This window comes from Zootoca vivipara, chromosome Z1, assembly GCF_965207765.1.
Source record: "Zootoca vivipara chromosome Z1, rZooViv2.hap1.1, whole genome shotgun sequence".
Taxonomy (NCBI): Eukaryota; Metazoa; Chordata; class Lepidosauria; order Squamata; family Lacertidae; genus Zootoca; species Zootoca vivipara.
This window is the reverse complement of record NC_142583.1, coordinates 35,220,093-35,244,160: the sequence shown is the minus strand read 5'-3', so window position 1 is coordinate 35,244,160 and position 24,068 is coordinate 35,220,093. Positions and strand designations below refer to the sequence as shown.

The window sequence follows — 24,068 nt, the reverse complement described above, 5'->3', positions numbered from 1 at the left end:
ATGTCAACGATCTAGAGCTGGCATTTCTAACATTGATGGAGTGTCACTTCTTAGTACATTACAGGAAACACATGATTACAATGGCCATTTTGTGCTGTACTCTAATTGTTTGGATCCAGAAGAAAGAGCCAGCAATGGGGTAAACGCCCCATTTCCAACACTAGGAATGAAGACATGGATGGATTTAAATAAAGGGCTGCAACTTCCTTTAAACAACTGGCTCCTCCAGATTACCTGTTCATTGAGCATTCATCCTCATTTGCTTGTACAAAGCTTACACGCACAAAAATAGATTATATCTGGTCTTTAATGGGTATTTGTTTTGATTTGTTTGTGGGGCAGTTATATGATAATTTGTGCTAATTTCATCCTGATTTGCTTGGGAGGTTCTTATATGTCTTCCTTTGTTCACCCCACACTTTTCTGTGAATTTCCCCATCACTTTCCAAACTGCAAAAATCTGATTATTTTTTAAAGTTGCTTTTTGTACTATGGTGACAGAAACTATAACTTACTTTGATTGTGCAAAGCTAAATTTAGAGAATGCACTTAAATCCCTCCCACAAAACAGTGGCTGATGAAACAGTTAATGGAATAACCTAATCTCCCACTTTCCAAAGAGGACGGGGTGGGGTACTTGCCTCTGAGGTTAGAATGAGGATTCCTCATTCTGCTATCTACCTCCATCAGGTGACCTCACCGTAGGTCAGAGCATTAGCTATCTTTATGGCTGGTGCTGAGGAGGTTGCTGATTTATTAATAGTCCCAAACCATCAGATTTTAGGATCAGTGAATCCTCAGTTGCCCAAGGTTGGCTCCTCTCCCTGCCTCTTTCAAGTTGGGAAGCTTTGCGGAACTGTCTGGGGTAAATGTCCATTCACCAGGGTGATGCCTTGGAGTGCTCACCATTGGGAACATGCACTGTCTTTACCTTCTTTTCCCCACCCACGTTGTGCTTGCTGCAAGATGGAGCCAGCCTGACTTGTCATTTCTCAGCTTACCTATGACTCCAAAATGTGGGCTGCAGGTCTTGCAGTAGATTCCCCCAAGGACAGATCATGCTCCTTCTGAGAGAGGTGGACCCCACCAATTACACAGTAAGAATTTGCATCAAACTGCTGCTCTTAGACTGAGGGCCAGTGTGGTGTAGTGGTTAAGAGCGGTAGACTCATAATCTGGTGAACCGGGTTTGTGTCTCCGCTCCTCCACATGCAGCTGCTGGGTGACCTTGGGCTAGTCACACTTCTCTGAAGTCTCTCAGCCCCACCCACCTCACAGAGTGTTTGTTGTGGGGGAGGAAGGGGACGGAGAAATTTAGCCGCTTTGAGACTCCTTCGGGTAGTGATAAAGCGGGATATCAAATCCAAACTCTTCTTCTTCTTCTTAGTTGTGACTAACATTTGTTCAATTATGCCCAATCTTTGTAGGACCGAGGGTGCATGCTCATATCGAAAAACCTTTTGATATGGGACACATTTTGAAAACGCTATCAGTAAATGAATGACAGGCTCAGTCCAAAGATAAACCTTGATAATTGGAGACTTACAAAGCTACAAGACTCTGGACAGGTGGCTATTTGAATGAGCCACACATTCAGCTATCATGGTGGTCATAACATCACTGGGACTTCAGTCTTTCCCGATGATATTTTTGTCAATGTGCTTGGTGCAGAAAAAGAAAAAGGGGAAAGGTTACTATGAATCAGCAAGTTTATTTTTCAGGGGCTTTGGTATTTTATGTACAAGATGCCAATTTCTAAGTTTTTATTGATAGAAGTGACATGCTTCTGGAAAGTGGCTTGCCTTAAAAGAATGGCTATAGTCTGTTTTTTTTATTTCATGAAACAGTTTTATCACACAACTGCCAATCACGCAACTGCCAATATTTCCAATGGTCTATTGCAGTCATTCCCACTTGAAAATTGCTGAGGGCCCTCCTATTGTAGCAATTGTAAATCCATAGACTTCAAATTGTAATACAAAAAATACAGAAGCAATAAACAAATGCCATAATGAATATTCAGTGTGATGAATGTGCCATCTCCCATGGTCAACCACAAATCCACAGAGACCCTACAGATCTCTGGAATGACACTGATGGTCCATGGAGCAGATTGGGAACCTCTGCTCTATATTGCATTTTTAAATATACTTAGTAGACGGGCTATTCAAAATGTTTTAACAAGTTTTTCATGTCCTTGGAAGGTTTGAATATGATCTTAGGAGCTGATCAAAAATCCATCTAATGTAGCATCCTATTTCCCACAGTGGAGTCACCTGATTGCTCTGAGAAGCCTACAAGCAGAAAGAACATGATGGCAATAACCATGTGTGCTGTAAAGAGTCAGTATCAAAGTAAAGGCTTATCAGTCAAATCCTGTTTTTTGTTCATATGTAAGTTCAATATGTAAGTTCAGTCTACATCCCAATTCCAAAGAAGGGCAGTGCCAAAGAATGCTCCAACTACCGCACAATTGTGCTCATTTCACACGCTAGCAAGGTTATGCTTAAAATTCTACAAGGCAGGCTTAGGCAGTATGTGGACCGAGAACTCCCAGAAGTGCAAGCTGGATTTCGAAAGGGCAGAGGAACCAGAGACCAAATAGCAAACATGTGCTGGATTATGGAGAAAGCTAGAGAGTTCCAGAAAAACGTCTACTTCTGCTTCATTGACTATGCAAAAGCCTTTGACTGTGTCGACCACAGCAAACTATGGCAAGTTCTTAAAGAAATGGGAGTGCCTGATCACCTCATCTGTCTCCTGAGAAATCTCTATGTGGGACAAGAAGCTACAGTTAGAACTGGATATGGAAAAACTGAGTGGTTCAAAATTGGGAAAGGAGTACGACAAGGTTGTATATTGTCTCCCTGCTTATTTAACTTATATGCAGAATTCATCATGCGAAAGGCTGGACTAGATGAATCCCAAGCCGGAATTAAGATTGCCGGAAGAAATATCAACAACCTCAGATATGCAGATGACACAACCTTGATGGCAGAAAGCGAGGAGGAATTAAAGAACCTTTTAATGAGGGTGAAAGAGGAGAGCGCAAAATATGGTCTGAAGCTCAACATCAAAAAAACCAAGATCATGGCCACTGGTCCCATCACCTCCTGGCAAATAGAAGGGGAAGAAATGGAGGCAGTGAGAGATTTTACCTTCTTGGGCTCCTTGATCACTGCAGATGGTGACAGCAGTCACGAAATTAAAAGACGCCTGCTTCTTGGGAGAAAAGCAATGACAAACCTAGACAGCATCTTAAAAAGCAGAGACATCACCTTGCCGACAAAGGTCCGTATAGTTAAAGCTATGGTTTTCCCAGTAGTGATGTATGGAAGTGAGAGCTGGACCATAAAGAAGGCTGATCGCCGAAGAATTGATGCTTTTGAATTATGGTGCTGGAGGAGACTCTTGAGAGTCCCATGGACTGCAAGAAGATCAAACCTATCCATTCTTAAGGAAATCAGCCCTGAGTGCTCCCTGGAAGGACAGATCGTGAAGCTGAGGCTCCAATACTTTGGCCACCTCATGAGAAGAGAAGAATCCTTGGAAAAGACCCTGATGTTGGGAAAGATTGAGGGCACTAGGAGAAGGGGACGTCAGAGGACAAGATGGTTGGACAGTGTTCTCGAAGCTACGAACATGAGTTTGACCAAACTGCGGGAGGCAGTGCAAGACAGGAGTGCCTGGCGTGCTATGGTCCATGGGGTCACGAAGAGTCGGACACGACTAAACGACTAAACAACAACAACAAAAGTTCAATAAGGCAGCTTCTGGGGATCTTGTAATGCGTTGGTGGGTAAAATCTTGTGTATTTCACCAACTACCGGGTCCTGAAAAGATTACACTTTTCAGGCACATCCACCACATTTGGCAGTAGTTGCCTCTGTCACCCCATCCACTCCAACAGAATTCTTAGGAAAATAAGAAAGTTTTATTGCATTATTTTCAGCATCATTTCTTTAATACCGGCTGAAGTACATTTATAAGGGAATTTCTCCCAGATCTTAAACCAATATTCATCTTCAATTTCTATTTCCCAGTTCACTTCCTACATGTGTTTTAAACTTCCTGCTGTGCCCCGTATCCTGTAGTGTTCACAGTTTGTGTATTTGGGAGAACCTTTTCCCATGCTTTCTGTTTCTAGAATCATAGCTTCAAACCAAGTAAGCCCCCTAGTAGCCTGTTGTTTAATATGCAGTAATATAATGAATCTGCCTAGTTGATACCAGGCTAGCCATCCAATATTTTTGTATCTCACTTGTGTTTGCTACAAATTCCTCTGCAGGGGTTGGTCAAGACAAGTATATAAGAAAAGTCCTGCTGGGTCAGATGAAAGACCTACCTGATCGAAGGTGGCCTGTTATACATTACATACAAAAAGGAAATGCCTTACCCCAAAAGAGATTTGCATAACATTTGTGTGACATTAATACCTGATATTTCTGTTTAACCTTTCTTGGCTATAGCTGTTCATGGGCTATCACCAGTTATCTGCTTTTCTACTTCTGTCTAGGATTGAGTTGGATTTGTTCAAATCAGCAGAGCAGATGTCTAAAGTTGTGGGACCCTCCAGAATTGTGTGGGAAGTGGCACTGCTAGAAGGAGGAGGAACTGGCAAAATCACCCAACATCACCTTCTTCGTCAAGAGCCTCTTCTACACCAGTGTGGTGTAGTGGTTAAGAGCGGTAAACTCGTAATCTGGGGAACCGGGTTTGCGTCTCCACTCCTCCACATGCAGCTGCTGGGTGACCTTGGGCTAGTCACACTTCTCTGAAGTCTCTCAGCCTCACTCACCTCACAGAGTGTTTGTTGTGGGGGAGGAAGGGAAAGGAGATTGTTAGCCGCTTTGAGACTCCTTAGGGTAGTGATAAAGCGGGATATCAAATCCAGACTCCTCCTCCTCAGTGCCGTCTGTCAACATCCCTTCTATTTGCAGAATGGCAGATACGGATCCAACCCATTAATTCCAACTGTCCTTATCTGGATTGATACCTGATGTATACTTGATGCTATATCACAATATTCAGAGCAATGTAAGCTCTTTTTATTTTAACACCATATTTCCATATAATGGATTTAGCAACATATCTGGGAAGGTAGTATGATGTTTGTGCCAAAGCAAACTAGAAGTAACACGAATAAAGGTAAAGGGACCCCTGACCATTAAATCCAGTCGCGGACGACTCTGGGGTTGTGGCGCTCATCTCGTTTTACTGGCCGAGGGAGCCAGCGTTTGTCCGCAGACAACTTCTGGGTCATGTTGTCAGCATGACTAAGCCGCTTCTGGCGAACCAGAGCAGCACACGGAAATGCTGTTTACCTTCCCGCTGTAGCGGTACCTATTTATCTACATGCACTTGACGTGCTTTCGAACCGCTAGGTTGGCAGGAGATGGGACCGAACAATGGGAGCTCACCCCGTCGCAGGGATTCGAACCGCCGACCTTCTGATCGCCAAGCCCTAGGCTCAGTGGTTTAGACCACAGCGCCACCCGCAGAAATCAAGGTATCATAGCTGACTATCTCAATTTAATTTTGCCTTAAATAGCGGCAGCTTGAGTCTTAGCATTATTATGTTGATGGTTCTTGAAGAATGAGCTTTAGTGAACCAGTTCTGTGTATCTGTCAGATCTTCACTAAGATTTAACCAATGTGAAAACTCACTAGTGGTTAATTTCAGCCTATAAAGTGTTTGGTACAAGTATATTTTATTTCTAATTAAAACAGTGTGGTTCGTAAAGCACTGTTCCTATTCCATTAAAAGAAATTGAAGTAATTTCTGGAATATGAAAAAATAACAAGGGAAGAATAATTTGTTTTATATGTGAATGGATAGGGTATCATTTACTACACAAACATCTTTACCTAACAATAAGGGATTCAATGAGATGAGTTTTGTTATGAAATTGCCAAATCTGGTAATTTGGTGCTTTTATTCACAAAATCAATTTGCATCAGTGGTCCATCTCAAATAAAACATAGGTGACATTAAACAGTCAACTATATGTAATAGATTGGGCTTTGTATGGGATTGTTTCTTATTGAACAAATAGGGTGCTGATGAATAAAGCTAGTGTCATGTTTAAAGATTTATAAACAATCTTTTGAAGATGATTCCGAACATTTGCCGAATTCCTTTCAATTATTGTGGCAGTTAAGAAGCAAATAAGAGTACATTATTATTTATTAATATTTATTCAAATATATATGGAGAAGAAATATTGAACAATAACTACAAATAGTGGTTCTAATCTAGAACAGTTTTTGCCTATGTTGAAGGATATTTTCTTGCATGTGGATTTTGCTATACCATTGTTGCATACAGACACAATCTGGAGAACTTCAGGATTCAGGCTTTTAAACTTGTGAGCTATTCAGTTTTCCACAACCTTGTGCAAAATTGTGCAACTGTGAATATGCAGCAGAAAATGTGAGCAATGAATGTCTTTTATTGGAAGGTGGGAAATGAACATTAAATGATTTGCTTCTAGTTCCAGATGCTACATTTTGGATGCTTTGTGAACTTCAGAGTAGCATTTTATAAAAGTTTGTGAACTTGACCAGTTAAATCTTTGTTAAAAATGTTCTTTTAAACATCTCCAACCTACAAGAAAGAAAGAAAAGGAACAACTGTCATTTTTCTCCTGAGAAAAGACTGAATAACATACATCTATAAAGAGGATTTTGTGAACACAAAAACAAAAGAGCCCTGCTATTTCTAACCAAAGACATTACTAATTCAGAATCTTTGGAAGACCATGCCAGGCTACAATCTCCGCTCCAGTTTGGGATTCAAAGATACACTTATTTTGAACATGGAAGTTCTGTTTAGTTATCATGGCTAAATGATAGTTTCATGAAATTTGTCTAGTCTTATTTTAAAGCCATTCTCAGCCACATCAGACGGCAGCAGATTCCATGTGTTCGTTATATACATCTATATGCCATTTTGATTTTAATGTGATAAAACAGTACTCAGAATGTAATAGCTCTGAGAATATTTTCCATGAGACATTGTTCAGGTGCAATGCTTCCATTAATTAAATTTGCAGTTGACTTTGTTGTCTTCCTAAATGTCTCCTCGGCCGCCTAATCCAGCCTCTCCCCTTATGAACCTCTCCCCAAAGAGTCTCTCCCCATATAAACTTACCTGGACCCTGCAATCATCATCTGAGGCCCTTCTTCATGTGCCTTTAGGTGCCAGGCCATTTTTCTCTATACACAGACCTTTGGCCTTTAACAATGTATGGCTTTTGTAAGTTTGTAAAGTACAACCACCCACCCCACCCCACCCCAAATTTGAATGTATTTATGTTTGTTTTTGTTTGTTTGTTCAGTGTTTGGTTGAAAGTCACTTTCGGTTGCTTTGGCAAGGCAAAGCAACTAAATAACAATAATAACCTCTTTTATTCCTCCGGCTTGCCCTCCTGTTACTACTGAAAGCCTGGAGAATGGAATGATCTTCATCACTGTTTTCTTCATGGAATACCACCGACTTCGCCAGGTTGCCCAAATGATGCCATTGTCATAACCACTCGGTCCAGCATCTTTCTCTGTGTAAGAACCACCTAAAATACAAGCAGCAACATAATGTTATATAAGGGGATGGTAAGATTATTTTTACAAAATGAGAAGATAAGCTGTACTTAACCATAGCTGTCAAGTTTTCCCTTTTCTCACAAGGAAGCCTATTCAGCATAAGGGAATTTCCCTTTAAAAAAGGGAGAACTTGACAGCTATGACTTAACTCCTCTGTGCCCCAAGCAATTCTGCAGCAAGTTCCTAAACTTGTTTATTCAAAAGTCATTTCCACTGAGTTGAATGGGACATTTCATAATAAGAACACTTAGTCAGTGCTTTTTTTCTGGAGGGACATAGGGGTACGCATACCGCTAAACATTTTGTGAATCTAATTTTGGCCTCATTGAGGGGAGGGACAGTATTTCAATATAGTAGGAAAATGAGAGTACCCCTAAACATTTTTTTAAAAGAAAAAAAGGACGGCACTTAGTTATACACACAATAAATATGTGATATGTAAAATGTCAATTGACAAGCAAATGGTTCCTTCTCAGGCTTATTCAGAGTAAGTTTCTGAAGTGAGATGAAGGAGACATAATTTGTAATTCCAATTCTTAATTGCACATGTGTGATATGTAAGGAGTCAATTGGTCATCTAATGGCACCATTTCAGTATTCAAGTTTCCTATTTCAAGATATCTCAGAATCATAAATGGTTTACACCACAGGAAAATGCATATACCTGGCCATCCAGATCCACTTGCTCCTGGAAAATCTGAAGCGTCTGCAGACTTGCTATAGCCAAAGGCTAGGATATCAAAGTTGAATGGATTTCTCTCTCATTGAAATCAATGGGACAGAAAAGTGCTTAAAGGTGCAACCTATGCATGTTAACTCAGAAGTAAGTTGCACTATATTCAGTGAGCCTAGCATTCACTTTTGTTGGATCCTACCCTGAATGTTTAGGGTTGGAGGGAGAAGAGATCAGTCCTATCAAACACTCCTTGATTGAGTCCATTTTAACTTGGATTGGCTCAGAATAAGTGGAACTATTTCCAGATTATGTGTGAGGAGGTGTCTATGTTTACCCATCTCTTTCTGAAACCTGAGATCGGATGAGTCAGGCCCCTGTTACCTGTCCGCCTTCAAAAGTTGGGGAGGCGGGGAGAGGACTTGGAGCATGCAGAAAGTTCATAGTGTTACCTTTATAATATTTGCCATTGAGGTGAGCAGCATGACATCTGTTCATCCACCACCCAGATCCGTCCTGTTCAGCACAATTGCCATCAAATTTATCGTTGTCGTTGTCAGCTGTGCTGAACTGCATCCCGTTGTGGGATGTGAAGAATTTGTCACTTGGATCATCTCCAAAATCAAAGCCTTCAAAGGCATCACCAGCCTCACCGCCAGAAAAGAAGGCGTAAGTCAGGCGATACTTGTCTGCTTCAGTTCCCACTTTGAAGTGGGCGTAATCTGCATAGCTGTAGAAAGGAGAAAGTTAAACACTCCACATTTTACTAGCGTTAAGTGTCGTTTACTTTTGATTCCTCAGACATGTCCGTTAATTATATTACGTGGTGCAGGCATTTCAAGGGTACAAAATGGGGGCATGTGCGCAGAAACTGTCTAAAACAGCTGCCTGCTGAGTACTTCATCTTAGCGGGTCTATAACTGTAGAGGACGTGATCGCACTCCTCTGCTCTGGGCACCATAGTAAAGCAGTTTTCTGCTATTACAGTTACTAAGGGAGTAAACTAGAGCTTGTTTGAGAGATGAGGTGCAAACCATCCCTGGGTCATAACACGGTACACTAACTTTACCTGCTTCTATAATTAAAATGTCGCTATTCAAATCCCTGTGACGGGGTGAGCTCCTGTTGCTTGGTCCCAGCTCCTGCCAACCTAGCAGTTCGAAAGCACCCCAAAATGCAAGTAGATAAATAGGAATCGCTACAGCGGGAAGGTAAATGGCGTTTCCATGTGCTGCTCTGGTTCACCAGAAGCGGCTTTGTCATACTGGCCACATGACCTGGAAGCTATACGCCGGCTCCCTCGGCCAATAATGTGAGATGAGTGTGCAACCCCAGAGTCGGTCACGACTGGACCTAATGGTCAGGGGGCCCTTTACCTTTACCGATTTGAAACAAATATAATTGTGCTTTTTATGCTCTTCAGTGGAATATTGTCAGGAAAAAGAACACTGGGGGCAACCCAGTGGTCTTTTCATTAGTAATGTGGACTAATAGCCGGAACGCGTATCAATGTCAGATTGGCTGCTGGGAGGGAGCCAGGCTCACATGTTGCAGGAAGCAGTAGAATCTAGAGAAACCAACAATAGCCTTAAGGCTCATATTGGCTGGTAGCAAATGGACAGAAAAGATGATGGTGCAGCATAACAGGCTTGCCAGGTGTTGACAAAGCAAGAGCCCTCTTTGCAGACTTTGGCCCACAGACCTGGAGTGGGACATGGAAGAACAGCAGTATGATCTAGTTCATACCTTAGAATTTGGCAACTGTACAGTGCAAACTTTGGATGGCCGGAGTTCCAAAGTCTAACAGCAATGATGTCCTGCGACAAAGAACCAGGTAGCACATAGCCCTTTCTGCTGCACTTACCAGCCCCCAACAAGTCACAAGACCCCAAGCCTTTGCTGCTGCAGTTCCTCTCCCCCAGCAATGGTCATACACAGATCCTGCATCTACCTCTTCTTCCTTCCCCCACAAAGCCCTCCTTCCCTGCTTCTATTGGCACCATTGCACCTCTGTCCAGACAAGTTGCTTCACTTTCCCCTCCTGGCCTCTGGTCAAACCCCCCTCACCCATCTTTTGCTCCCTGGGAAGCCCTTTTGAGGGAAGGCCTCATGTGCGTTCCTGCTTTTATTGCACTATATCCTCTTAACCCTCTGAGCCAAATGCAGTGTTACCAGCAGGTACAAAGTTCTCATGGGAAGAAAATGTGAAGTTTGGGAAGGGAAAATCCCCATTGTTCCTCCTGGGAAGGAGCATGTTGTTAATAAGCCAATGTTTGACCAGCAGCAGCATAAGAGTCATGAACTACTGAAGAAATCCTCTTGGAGGAATACCTTCTTTGGCCACTCCAGTCCTCCAGCTCTATCCGCAAGGCATATGGAACAGCCGACTGAGTGGTTATCAGATGAATCTTCTCATTTCCTAGCCAGAATTCTGTCTGGTCGTTTGGTGACAGGTGCCCAAAGCCTTCTTTGTACTGAATCCAGTTTTTATTAAAATCTTCACTCCCATCAAGCCTCTGATAAGGAATTGGAGAGGTAGGAAAGGGAAATGAGCAGGATTAGTATTCGTTTTATACAACTGATCATCTCTTATATGTTATGCATGCCACACATTCACTTTGCAGATCACATACCCTCTGGAAAACCGTCCACCCGTTTCCTAGTGTATCAATTTCACAATAGACCAGGAACTGCTCCTTGGCTTTGAGAGGTTTGATGAAGTAGAGACCACTCTGCCTGGCACCTTTATTTGCAATGTCTTGACAATCTATAATGAAGAAACAGGAGCAACATACATTAGTGAAACTGCTGTCTATGGTATTCACATTTTAACTAAACAAGACTAAATACCCCACATACCTCAATCGTTATAATTTGCATTCTTCTCCAGTGCTTTTACCCAAAGAACTCAGGGCAATATGCACAGTTTAATCTCTCATCAATCACATGAAGTAGCTTAGGCTGAACAGAGATTTGAGCCCAAGTCTCCCTGGCCTAAGACTAACCCCACACCCCTCAAACCACTGGTTCTGCTCTACATGGAAACTGTACATAATTTGAAAACTGTTAACAAAACGCTTTGGACACTCTTCAAATGAAGAGTTATTTCTATTGATCTCAATCCCACAGTCCTTGTACCCATACCCAGTTCTTTCAGATTTTAAAATATGCTTTCAAATGGCTGGGCTTCATGCTCAAGAATGAAATAAGTTTATAAAAAGGCCAATTAGCCAAATGCAGCGCCTTTCCATAAAATTTTAGTACACAATAAACTGTCATTATCCTGTCACTGCGACTTCCCATTAATTTCTGTATATATTTGAATTGAGTGGACTTCATGACCAGAAACAGATTTAATTGTTAAAAAGAGCTATTAGCCACCTCAATAAGACGGGAGTGATAGCGCACAATTTATCAAACAGGTATTAGGCTCTCGCTCTTACCTCTTCCAGTTAATTCTTGTATCTGGACAGTGTCTTTGCACGGCTGTTGGCATTGTGCCTCGAGCTGAGCAGTCTTCTGCTTCAAATGCTGAATATTGTTATTGTTCGAAATCAGCAAGTCTGTCAGTTGCCTAGCAATTGAAAAACCCAATACAGGAGAGGTTTATTGGAACAATAGTTGAAGCTGAATTCATTTAGTCTGTGAGGAGGTGGGAGGTGGGAGGCGGGAGGCGGGAGGGGGGCAGAGAATCATGTCTTATCTCAAGTTACCTCACTCTCTGCATGTCCAGCAAACTGTCCACTGAAGCCACAGAGCTTGGCGCAGGTCCAGTGAGGGACCCCACTCTCCCCTCGATGTAGTCAGTATACTAGGAGCAACTGTTTGTTTTTCTGCACTAACATGACCTAAAAGAATAAATGTACTGCATGCCTCCATGTCTGCTGCTGGAGGACTAATAGATTATTGTATCTGTGTTCTTTAGATGTGTAAGAAGCATCTGCTGTAGTCTGAGTAAACGGGTTTATTAAAAAGTTAGCCCCAATGTAGTAAGTGAGGCTTGCTTCCAAGTAAACACGTATAGGAGTTGTAGCTATACAGATAGCTTAATTCTCTTGGTTGGATTATAACTTTAAACAAGTAAATAGCTTGATTGGGTGATAAACCTTAACTAAGCAAACAACTTGTCTGTTTACACAGATTAAGTTATAAGAACACACACACATTTTCTTTCACACATCAGCGGAACTTCTTTGAGGAAGCGAAGCAGTGAGATTAAGTAGAGTCCTCCAAGCTGCAATAACAGAAGATACATACTGTATTGTATTTTCATGGGCCACAACGATATTTTCATATCTGATGATTTCATCAATGATTTCTCTGGACTTTTGAGTATAACCTGGAATCACATCTGCAGAACAGGAACAAAAGCATGCAAAATGTTAGCGATGTGCCGCTGCTAAATGAACTGGGGAGGAATGTTTTCACTGTAGCGGCCTTTGCATTCTCACTTGGCTGAGTTTGAGGGGATCCGATGTACACCTGACGAATCTGAGCTATCAGTTGGTCCGTTAAAACTGAAGAGTTAGAGATCTGCTCCAGGATTTGTTCAAGTATCCGAAGATCTCGATCCACTGTAGGCTGATATGTATTCAAGAAATCGGCAATGCCACATGTGGTGGGGCAAAAGCTACCCTACAGGAAAAGAGAACTTTTAAATCACACTGCAGAAGAAGAAATGTTTAACAGCCTGACTATATAATTTTCCATCCCCTACCTGATTAATATTAATCACCCCCTTGTAGGCTAGACAAGAGGAGAGCTTAAAACACAATGATAAATGAGCTTATTTTAAAATATTGCATGCAGTCTGTAGCCAACGCTAAAAGCAGCCACAAATTTTAACAACTGCTTCGCAAAGGAATACACATGCCAACATACCAGTGGTAACCATATTACAGTAGTAAGAAGCGCAAGAATAACAAGAGATATTGACTTACAAATCGATCATCCAAGATGCAGCAGTTATCACGGGTCACAGGAACATCATACTATGGTAAAACGATAAATGAAATAAAAGGAGACTTTCAGTGATTTTGCTACTACTATGGCAGCTATTTCAGCTGTTTCTTTAAGAAGTTGCTACCCTGCCCTGCTACACTTACTGTGCTGCAAGTTGAAAAAAGGAAAGGCAGGAGAGGCAGCAGCCAAATGTTGAACCTTGGTTTCATCGTGCCTGTGGCTCTGTGACTTCCCAAGCACTGAAGAGGCAGTGCTTAATCAGTGAGGCTTTGCAAGCGTCAGGGACCTGATATTGCTCTCTGAACTGCACAGCAGCAGATTAAGGGATCAGGTGGGACACAGTGGGTGGACACGGTATTGTAAATAGGCGGGGACAGAGTTGGCAGGGAGGGCAGCCTCTTCCTGACCTTGCGGGGGTGTTTCCGGGATCTATTGCCCGTTCTTCCCATTTTTAGCACTGGTACATTTCTCACTCAGCGCCCACGTCCACAAGGGAACAACAACAACAACAAAAAGGAAAAAAAAAGGTTGTAGAAGATGGACAAGTTGCCCTATGGAGCAATCGCTTCCAGGAACCACTTGCACTAAGCCTGGCCTGTATCTCTGAAGGGCCTGATGATCAGAGATAGCAAAGATCGCAAGAAGAGTCTACATCCAACACCACAAAGTTCAAACGGTTCCATGTGAATGCATTATTTTGTAAAATGGCTTATGCTATGCTCTGAGACCCCTGTGTGGCCTTAAAAAAATTATTGGTATAAACTTAAAAGGTCTGGGAGAGTTTGGAAGGTATGAGTCTCTTGGAGGTGTAGCAGCATGGAAAGTGTTTCTGTGTGGCTGATGCTTAAAAAAACAAATACAGTGTGTGGTTCCCCTGAGCTGGAACAGAATCCTGGAGTTCCTGCACATGAACCCCTCTAGGTTATTTGCTGTGGGCGGAAAGCTCCCATTGACATCAATGTGATCCAATTCTAAGCAAGAAAGGTCCCCTCTCCCTACGCCACAGACCTGGGCTCCCCTGCGCTGACTATTTGTTTGTTGCTGGAGTGGTATCCCTTCAAGAAGATCCCACACTTGGGAAGAATGAGCTACTCTACAAAGCTGGAGACATCTGAGGTGGGGAACCTGAGGCTTTGGGGCCTCTCTCTCTTTGGCCCTCAGGCCTCTATCGAGGCTACACACCCTCGTCTAGCAACATCCCTCACTTGCCCTGCTCTGTACCCTTCTCAAGTGCTTTTGCCTGTGCTTGGATGGAAATAATGCATCTTGATGCACCTGGATGCAGAAACCTCTGGCGTTAGGATGTAGCCTAGTGTACAAAGGGAAGAGTCCCATCTTTGGTTCACCCACTTTTGCCCGTGGATCTGCCAATCACTGCCATGCGGCACCACAGAAAGTTGCCTATGAGGGAATGAAGCCGTTTGGCTGAAAAAAGCTCAAGTTAGTTATCCTGCAAAAAGAATTCTGGCACCACTGAATTTTGTAAACCACTTAGAGGGTTGTTTTCTTTTCTTTTCTTAACAAGTAAGTAAGTAAGTAAGTAAGTAAGTAAAGTGTTGTTGCTACGGGCAATAAACCTGTGAAATAACGCTGATCCTTAAAATTTCTCAATAAAATTTTGGCACAAACCAAGATGCTCCTTACTCTTCTTCATAGATTTGTTATTATGTTGATCCAAGAAAAAAAAACCAGGAGAGTGGGAAGAGAGGTGATTTGCTACATTTAATAAAGACCCTGGAAGCATTTACTTTGCCATTCAAAGTGCTTTTGGTTTTGCTAAGGTGTCCTTATAGAGACAAATCTTTAGAAAATGAATAGAAGAACGGGCAATTCATTTTTAGAGGCCAAAGTGAATCCCTTTGTGTAGGCCTACTGAATTGAGCAATTTTGACCCTTTTGTGGTTTATTGACGGATTTCTCAAGCAACTCCTGAATGATTAATGCAAATGGAGATGGAAGGCATATTTCTTAAGCCTAGAAACTCATGTACCTTTCTCAAACTGATAAGAAAGGTAAAAAAAGGTATTTGCTTAGTTTTTAGGTCAAACTTTATAAATCCCATTGGTTGTGTACATAGATGTTTGAGCTGATCTTTGTTAGCTATTCTTTAAAGGGACATTGGAAAGTTATCCTGAACATTCCTGTTAAGATTAACTTTTGGGTTTGTTTTTTTAAAAAGCGAAACGGGAAGTCCGTGGAAATATCTGTTTATAAGGCAGTCCAGAAACTTGGGCAATAGGTTAGGACACTTGTAGGACATCTAGCAACTTTGTTTACATTTGTGCACCACAGCAATGATGGGAAGGAAGTTGTACGTTGTGTTAACGTGAAGATTGAAGTTTAGAGCTCCTGCTTTAGAATAGAATCAGAACTTGTACAGGCAACCCCCACCCCTACCCGCATTATGTGCATCACTGTGGAATGAATGAATGAATGAATGAATAAATGAATAAATAAATAAATAAATAAATGATTTGAACCATGTATAGGCAGCCCTGTATAGTGAAGTTTTTTAATGTTTGATGTTTTATAATTTGTTGGAAGCTGCTCAGAGTGGCTGGGGCAACCCAGTCAGATGGGCAACATATGATGTAAATGAATAATAATAACCAAGAAACAGAGCCAAAACAACACAAAAAGAGCAGGATAGAGCGGGGCGGGGGCGGGGGAGAGCTTGCATGGTTGCTCGCAGTGTTTTGCCACCCTCACTTATTCATTCATTCATTCAACCTTTATTGGCACCATTTCCAAACATTTAAACATTCCTCACTTACTCATCCTCCCTGGCTTTCTTCCTGACTGGCAGAGCCATTGTTTCGGGTGTGCTCTGTGTCTCTGCCCACCTGCCGGTCTCTTGCTTGCACACATCAAATTTGTTCCTTGGGCAGGATTTGAGAGTCCCTCTGCCCTCTGCTAGCCACTCCACAAACAGTACATTGGTACCTCGGTTTATGAACTTAATCCGTTCCGGAAGTCTGTTCTTAAACCGAAGCTGTTATTAAACTGAGGCGCGCTTTCCCTAAGGAGGCCTCCCATCGCCGGTGCCCTTCCACCGTTTGGTTTCCGTTCGTAAACTGAGGTAGTTTGCATACCGGGACCCTACTTCCAGTTTTGCGGAGTTCGTAAACTGAATAGTTCGTAAACAGGGCTGTTCCATAGCTGCCAAGTTATCCCTTTTTAAAAGGGATTTTCCCTTATGCTGAATAGGCTTCCTCGCGAGAAAAGGGAAAACTTGGCAGCTATGGGCTGTTCTTAAACCGAGGTACCACTGTACATCCTTTTAAAAATAAATTTTATTTTTGCATTTTCTATTTTACATAAACAAACCAAATTCAGAGGAGGGAAAATTACATAGCTTTATAACAACCACAAGAGGTTTATTCAACATGGCTGAAAATGGGGGAATGATCAACGGTCTTCAATGTCTGTATACTAATGCACAGAGCATGGGAAATAAACAAGATGAACTTGAGCTCTTGGTACAGCAAACTAAATATGACATAATAGGCATGACTGAAACCTGGTGGGATGAGTCTCATGACTGGAATGTAGTAATAGAGGGATACAATCTATTTAAGAGAAATAGACCAAACAGGAAAGGAGGAGGAGTAGCTTTATATGTTAGGGATATGTATACCTGTGAAGAGATCCAGGATTTAAAACTTCAAAGCCAAATTGAGAGTATCTGGGTCAAAATTAAGGGAGAGAAAAACAACAGTGATCTCATTGTGGGAGTTTACTATAGATCCCCAAGCCAAACTGAGGACACAGATGATGCCTTCCTGGAACAGATGGCCAAGCATTCCAAAGGAAGTGAGATAGTAGTAATGGGGGATTTCAACTATCCTGATATTTGTTGGATGTCAAACTCAGCCAAGAGCATAAGGTCGAACAGATTCCTCACTGGCCTTGCAGACAACTTCATTGTCCAGAAAGTGGGAGAAGCAACAAGAGGATCAGCCATTTTAGATCTGGTCCTAACCAATAGTGATGACTTGGTTAGTGGGGTAGAAGTGGCAGGATCATTAGGTGGGAGTGACCATGCTCTTCTGGAGTTTATTATCCAGCGGAAAGGAGCAACCAAGCATACTAAGGTCCAAATTCTAGACTTTAAGAAAGCCAACTTCAGAAAACTTAGGGAAACGCTGGGTGAAATCCCATGGACAGTAATACTAAAAGGGAAGGGAGTTTATGATGGTTGGGAGTTTGTTAAAAGGGAGATATTAAAAGCACAACTTCAGGCAATACCAATGAGACGGAAACATGGAAGGTGCCTAAAGAAGCCAGGCTGGCTATCTAAAGAACTTTTGACTGAGTTAAGATTTAAAAGGGATATGTACAAAAAATGGAAAAGGGGGAAAATCTCCAGAGAGGAATTCAAACATATAGCCAGCACGTGTAGAGACAAAGTCAGAAAAGCTAAAGCACAGAATGAACTCAGGCTCGCTAGAGAGGTTAAAAGCAACAAAAAGGGCTTTTATGGGTATGTCCGTAGCAAAAGGAAAAACAAGGAAACAGTGGGGTCACTCAGAGGAGAAGATGGTGAAATGCAAACAGGGGACAGAGAAAGGGCAGAACTCCTCAATGCCTTCTTTGCCTCAGTCTTCTCCAAGAAAGAAAACAACGCCCGACCTGAAGAATTTGGAGCAGATGATTCAGCAGGGGAAACACAGCCCAGAATAAGTAAGGAGGTAGTACAAGAATACTTGGCTAGTTTAGATGTATTCAAGTCTCCAGGGCCAGATGAACTACATCCAAGAGTATTAAAAGAACTGGCAGAGGTGATTTCAGAACCACTGGCAATAATCTTTGAAAATTCCTGGAGAACAGGCGAAGTTCCAGCAGACTGGAGGAGGGCAAATGTTGTCCCTATTTTCAAAAAGGGGAAAAGAGAGGACCCAAACAATTACCGCCCAGTCAGCCTGACATCAATACCAGGAAAGATTCTAGAGCAGATCATTAAGCAAACAGTCTGTGAGCACCTAGAAAGAAACTCTGTGATCACTAAAAGTCAGCATGGGTTCCTGAAAAATAAGTCATGTCAGACTAATCTGATCAGGATTACAAGCCTGGTAGATGAAGGGAACGCTGTGGATGTAGCCTATCTTGATTTCAGCAAGGCCTTTGACAAGGTGCCCCATGATATTCTTGTAAAGAAGCTGGTAAAATGTGGGCTAGACAATGCTACCATTCAGTGGATTTGTAACTGGCTTACTGACCGAACCCAAAGGGTGCTCATCAATGGCTCCTCCTCATCCTGGAGAGTAGTGACTAGTGGGGTGCCACAGGGTTCTGTCTTGGGCCCAGTCTTGTTCAACATCTTTATCAATGACTTGGATGATGGGCTTGAGGGCATCCTGAGCAAGTTTGCAGATGACACCAAATTGGGAGGGGTGGCTAACACCCCAGAGGACAGGATCACACTTCAGAATGACCTTAACAGATTAGACAACTGGGCCAAAGCAAACAAGATGAATTTTAACAAGGAGAAATGTAAAGTACTACACTTGGGCAAAAAAAAATGAAAGGCACAAATACAGGATGGGAGACACCTGGCTTGAGAGCAGTACATGTGAAAAGGATCTAGGAGTCTTGGTAGACCACAAACTTGACATGAGTCAGCAGTGTGATGCAGCAGCTAAAAAAGCCAATGCAATTCTGGGCTGCATCAATAGGAGTATAGCATCTAGATCAAGGGAAGTAATAGTACCACTGTATTCTGCTCTGGTCAGACCTCACCTGGAGTACTGTGTCCAGTTCTGGGCACCACAGTTCAAGAAGGATACTGATAAGCTGGAACGTGTCCAGAAGAGGGCAACCAAAATGGTCAAAGGCCTGGAAACGATGCCTTATGAGGAACGGCTTAGGGAGCTGGGTATGTTTAGCCTGGAGAAGAGAAGGTTAAGGGGTGATATGATAACCATGTTCAAATATATAAAAGGATGTCATATAGAGGAGGGAGAAAGGTTGTTTTCTGCTGCTCCAGAGAAGCGGACAAGGAGCAACGGATTCAAACTACAAGAAAGAAAATTCCACCTAAACATTAGGAAGAACTTCCTGACAGTAAGAGCTGTTCGGCAGTGGAATTTGCTGCCAAGGAGTGTGGTGGAGTCTCCTTCTTTGGAGGTCTTTAAGCAGAGGCTTGACAGCCATCTGTCAGGAATGCTTTGATGGTGTTTCCTGCTTGGCAGGGGGTTGGACTGGATGGCCCTTGTGGTCTCTTCCAACTCTATGATTCTATGATTCTATGATTCTAAACCGCATCTTAGATTATAAAGGAGACAATTTGATAATAGCATTAGAAATACAATAGTATTTTTTTCTGCCGTAGTTTCTTCCAGAGTTTGTAAGATGTGGTTGCATTCATAGAATCATAGAATTGTATAGTTGGTAGGGACCATGAGGGTCATTTAGTCTAACCCTCAATAATGCAGTCCTCTTTCACCCAACATGGGGCTTAAACCTACAACCGTGACATTAAAGTCTCAAGCTCTACCTACTGAGCTATCCCAGCCTGTGCATTCATGCACTCATAAAAAGAACAAAATTTGGAAGCATTTGTCAACACCAGATTTTAATATTCTTTGGTTTGTTCGTGCCCCAGCTTCCGGAGCATAACATTGCCCGATTTTGTTTGACCGATTTACAGATATTTGAAGGACTTTGGCTCATTTATAAAAGGTTAGCTTTAAGTTCTTTATTCAAAAGAGATTGCAGTGTATGCTTTACCTTGAGCAGAAGACAGTGAACTCCATTTGCTCAACAAAGGTCTGATGCGCTAATGTGCAAGGGGGAGATAAATAATCAGCTCAAATATTTGCCGAATACTCTGCAATTAGGCGAGGACAGAGTGCAACAAGCTCAGCTGTTTGTGAGTAATACTGTTTGATGAAGTAGTCTCAGGAAAAGACTGACAAATCAAACTAATTTTCTGAATGGGGTACAGGTTGATGTGTTTGCAGAACATCGTATACAATAAGCAATGTTACTGGCAAACGGAAATGTGACATTAATTGTGAAATGGCCAAAAGGTGCATCATCATTTGTCCTTAGTAAAATAAAATGCTTATAAAATAAAATGCGCCCCATGAGTTCTTTAGCAAACGGGACACTGTGTCAGGTTGGTTTCCCCCCCCCCCAGACATAATTGAGGCTGAAGTCTAGGGGTGCCAACCAGATTTCCTACGACTGGTATACTGTATGTGAATTGGGCCGTCTGAATTCTGCTCCCCTCCCCAAACAATCTATTGACAATACATGTCTAGCCTACCTCACAAAGCTGTTGTAAAAATAAAAAGAGGGGAGGGGAAGACAGCCTTTAGCTCCTGGGAGCAAAAGCAAGATACAGATACAGGCAACAGCCAATTTGTGCGTATCCGATTGATGTGCGAGTGTGCACACACGGCGCCGAACCTGGAAGTGACCCCCAAACCATCACTAAAAGGGTGGAACATGGGCAGGGCAGGAGTGGGATGGGGCAGAATGCTTTAAGTGGGCTCTGCCGACGCACGCATGGGTCCAGACTGTAACTTCGGCACAAAATGTGGATTGCCTGTATACAAAAAGAAGCAGCGCACACTCTAAGTGTATGTAGTTTCACAACTCTCAGCAAAACACACAATTTTGCTGGCCTTGATAAACGAAGTATCTTTGGATTATGGTCTACATGGTTTTAACTTGCTGCAGCTGTGACTTTATGGTTGTATTTGTTGATTCACTTTGCATTTTATATTTTAGTTTGATGGTTACTGTATATTAATAAATAACATACCAGTGATGACAAACAGACAAGTACTGGCTGAGTGGGAGACATGGGGAATGCCGCAATATCACAATTTATTTTCCTTACTAGGAAACTTATTTCATGAGTTACATCCATGTAGAACAAAGCTGGCTGGCCAGTTGTGTTTTACACTGTAAAGGCAATGCACCTGGGGAGTGTATAAATTAATGTAGTCATGGAAGAAAGTGCTTAAACAAACATATCCCACTACACAGGCAGACTTTCCTCCTCCATCCAGCATCAGGCTAGCAGCCCCGACATGCTTCTTCTTATTTTTCTCCTGCATCCGATTCCCATGTGGGGACGGTCAGCGTTCCTTCCTGATTTGTTTAGCAAAAGTAATGCAGGGACCTTAGCAAAAGCAGCTGTATCTGCAGCCTTAGAACATTGTCTCCATGTTTTGCTTTCCAACCCTTTATAGACGTCCGATTGACTTTGCTTTTTTAAAAATGAAAATGAATCTGGGCTCCTTGCTGGCTTGGGGCCAGATGTGTGTCCCACCCACCCTCACCCCCTGGTTGGCAACCCTGCTTGGGGTTCCTTTATTGTGCTCCTATCCTTGGCTGCAGCACTAAATATAGTTACACCTCTGATCAGTTGTTGTATAACCTCGCTTGTCTCAATACAGAAAGTGAAATCACTTCCCAAAGCTAATGAGTTTCATCCAGAGACAGATTTGCATCTGAACAATGCAATGCTGGCCCAAGACATTTTGGCACCTGAGGCAAACCACAAAATGACGTCCTCCTCCTCCCCACTAGGGAAGAAGGGGTGGATGAAGATCTACATGGAAAACAAGGTGGGGGTGGGGGATGAGATCAACCTTACCCAATGACACAGCAATTAAAGATCAGTTGCTTTTCTACTCCAAAAGTTGTTTCAAGTTTACACTAGTCCCATATGGGTCCATAAAGTCAATAGGGACTAGAGCAGGCTGCACAGACAACAGCATTGCCAACTTCTTTTTAGTTAGATCAATAGGCCAGTAAATAGTTTTGAAACACCAATCCTTTTGTGAACATGTACTAAACAAAAATAGAATATCAAGTATCTATGTATTACTATAGACTGCCACCTGCTGTCTTTTCGTGGTAGCATTAGAGTTCCTTAGGGTTTGTGTACCAATCGAAAAAGGAAAACAAAATGCAGAACTACATCAGAAATGCCTTTTCACTGAGAAAAGCGTAAGAAATCCAAATTGATGTTTTTTATAACCAAAAGGCATGTTAATATGGCTGCCATGCAGTGTTATTTTTAGCTATACTATGGCTATTTCATCTGAATTTGATTGCGACTAATTCTTCCTAAAGTGAGTTGCATCATGCAAAACCAGCCTCTGCTTATAAACTTTTCAGTGACTGATAGTTGGCACATTGTATGGTGAACTAAAAATAGCGTCACTTAAATTGATTCCTGCTCTTTTTATACTGTACCTGTATCATTATTGTCAAGATTTGGCCACTGTTGATAGTGGTGCAACACAGCCTCCTGCTGGTCAGAGTACTGCATAATCCTAAGGAATTTTTAAGATAAGTATCAAACAATGGCCAAAGTATTCTGATGGTGCTTTCAATGTTAAGGTTATTAAAATATTGCAAATGTGTGTGTGTGTGTTTCAACTTGTTGGATTTTTACCAGAAGGGTAAAACTGGAATGGGGAAAAGTATGTTTTGGCATTTTGATACCATCATTGCTAAAAAAAAAATTGTATGCAAGAGGAAAGCCAACAAACACCCATCAGGAAGTAGTCCTAATGACATTAAATGACTTTCGAATGTACATATCAGGTACACTTAAAATGTTTAAAACATGCTTGGCACATCAACATTTCATGTTGACTCAAAGTATGGTGTTTCTTCCCCAACAATTAATAAGCGTAGTTTTAAGCACTATTTAGTCAGAGTCAAGTAAAATGTAGGAACAGGGAAGAAGTGCTCTTTGCACATGCTGTGGATGATAACGTTTTTAAATTTGTTTTTATTGAGTACAGAATTCTGACAGATCTTTTTGTCCGAGAATTGAAAAACAGGGGGCAGTGACTGGAACCCTAAATAAAAACTCCCCAAACTGTTTTTCGCTTTCTCTCTCAGATGGAACTGCATCAATAACTTTTTGCTTCCTTTGACATATTGCGAATTGAATTTATTTTTATTATCTGTTATATTCTGCTCCATTAGCTAGTGAGACAACCATCCCAGGAAGCAGATGCTGGGGAAGGAGCAAGGTAGTTTAAGAGAACAGAGTGTATGGACCCCGTGGTCTGTGGTCTCTAAGCTAGCCTGCTGTCTTCAGGTGCAATGGAGGATCCCGTCTCCAGACCAGTGTGAATTCAATATTCTGCTGCTGGTCCACTCAGCTTCTGTACATGAAACAGGATGGGGTATCTGATCTTTTGTTTCCGGCAACAAAATGTATTGGGGAAAATGACAACCATGTAAGTCTTGTATCGGAAAGCAGCAAAGGTATGCATTTGGGGAGGGAAGTCAGTGGAGGAGCACATGTCTTGCATGTGGCTGGTCTTGGGTTCGAGTGTCAGAATATTCGTTAGGTGGAAGCTGTCGAGGTCCTTGGCTGCTGTTGTGGACAATATCGGTCTAATGACCTGGTATAAGGCAGCTTCTGATGTAAGCAGCAAACGCTCCTAGTGAAAGGCTTTGGCTCCTCTTGGCCAAATGAACAGTTGTTAAATCCTGGTCAGGGTCAAAGGGTCGCTCCCGCATTTTGCCTGAGAGCTCCTGCACCTTCACCAGCTGCCTGACGCCTTTGTTTCTTAAAGGTTCCTGGATTTTTAACAACTCCAGGAGGTTAGCATTTCCAAAAAGGTGCTGCAGCTTCCACGGTCGGAAACTTTAAAAAAAATAAGTATGGAAACTCTGCAAGGGGGAAAAACGACAAGCGCAACTCTGGAGAGGGAATGGGGGCAGCCGGCTTCACCAGCCGGATTTCTGCCTGCCACCCACAGGCAACACCCCATGGAGGAGAACGGCGGAAACCCTGGAGGCCGCCTTGAAGAAACGGGAAAGCTGCGGAAACGCGGAGCGACACGGC

At 42.3% G+C, this 24,068-nt stretch overlaps 1 protein-coding gene across 1 annotated transcript; it reads right to left on the bottom strand.

Annotated features, from left to right (window-relative positions):
- Positions 1 to 5,900: 5,900 nt before the first annotated feature.
- On the bottom strand, positions 5,901 to 13,500 carry FGG (fibrinogen gamma chain). The gene is made up of 10 exons (XM_035113886.3): positions 13,381 to 13,500; positions 13,216 to 13,266; positions 12,727 to 12,910; positions 12,533 to 12,626; positions 11,719 to 11,849; positions 10,909 to 11,042; positions 10,607 to 10,791; positions 8,728 to 9,005; positions 7,405 to 7,571; positions 5,901 to 6,607 (listed from the first exon to the last, which is right to left on the bottom strand). The coding sequence occupies exons 1-10, from the start codon at positions 13,444 to 13,446 to the stop codon at positions 6,593 to 6,595; spliced, it is 1,305 nt and encodes a 434-aa protein (XP_034969777.1). The 5' UTR covers positions 13,447 to 13,500; the 3' UTR covers positions 5,901 to 6,592.
- Between the last annotated feature and the right edge of the window lie 10,568 nt (positions 13,501 to 24,068).

Coding starts and splice junctions, on each gene's coding strand:
- FGG (XM_035113886.3), bottom strand. CDS start 13,446: ATGAAACCAAGGTTCAACATTTGGCTGCTGCCTCTCCTGCCTTTCCTT. Junction 12,627..12,726: donor ATCCCCTCAAACTCAGCCAA/GTGAGAATGCAA, acceptor CCTGTTCTGCAG/ATGTGATTCCAGGTTATACT. Junction 11,850..12,532: donor GCCCATGAAAATACAATACA/GTATGTATCTTC, acceptor TTCAATTGCTAG/GCAACTGACAGACTTGCTGA.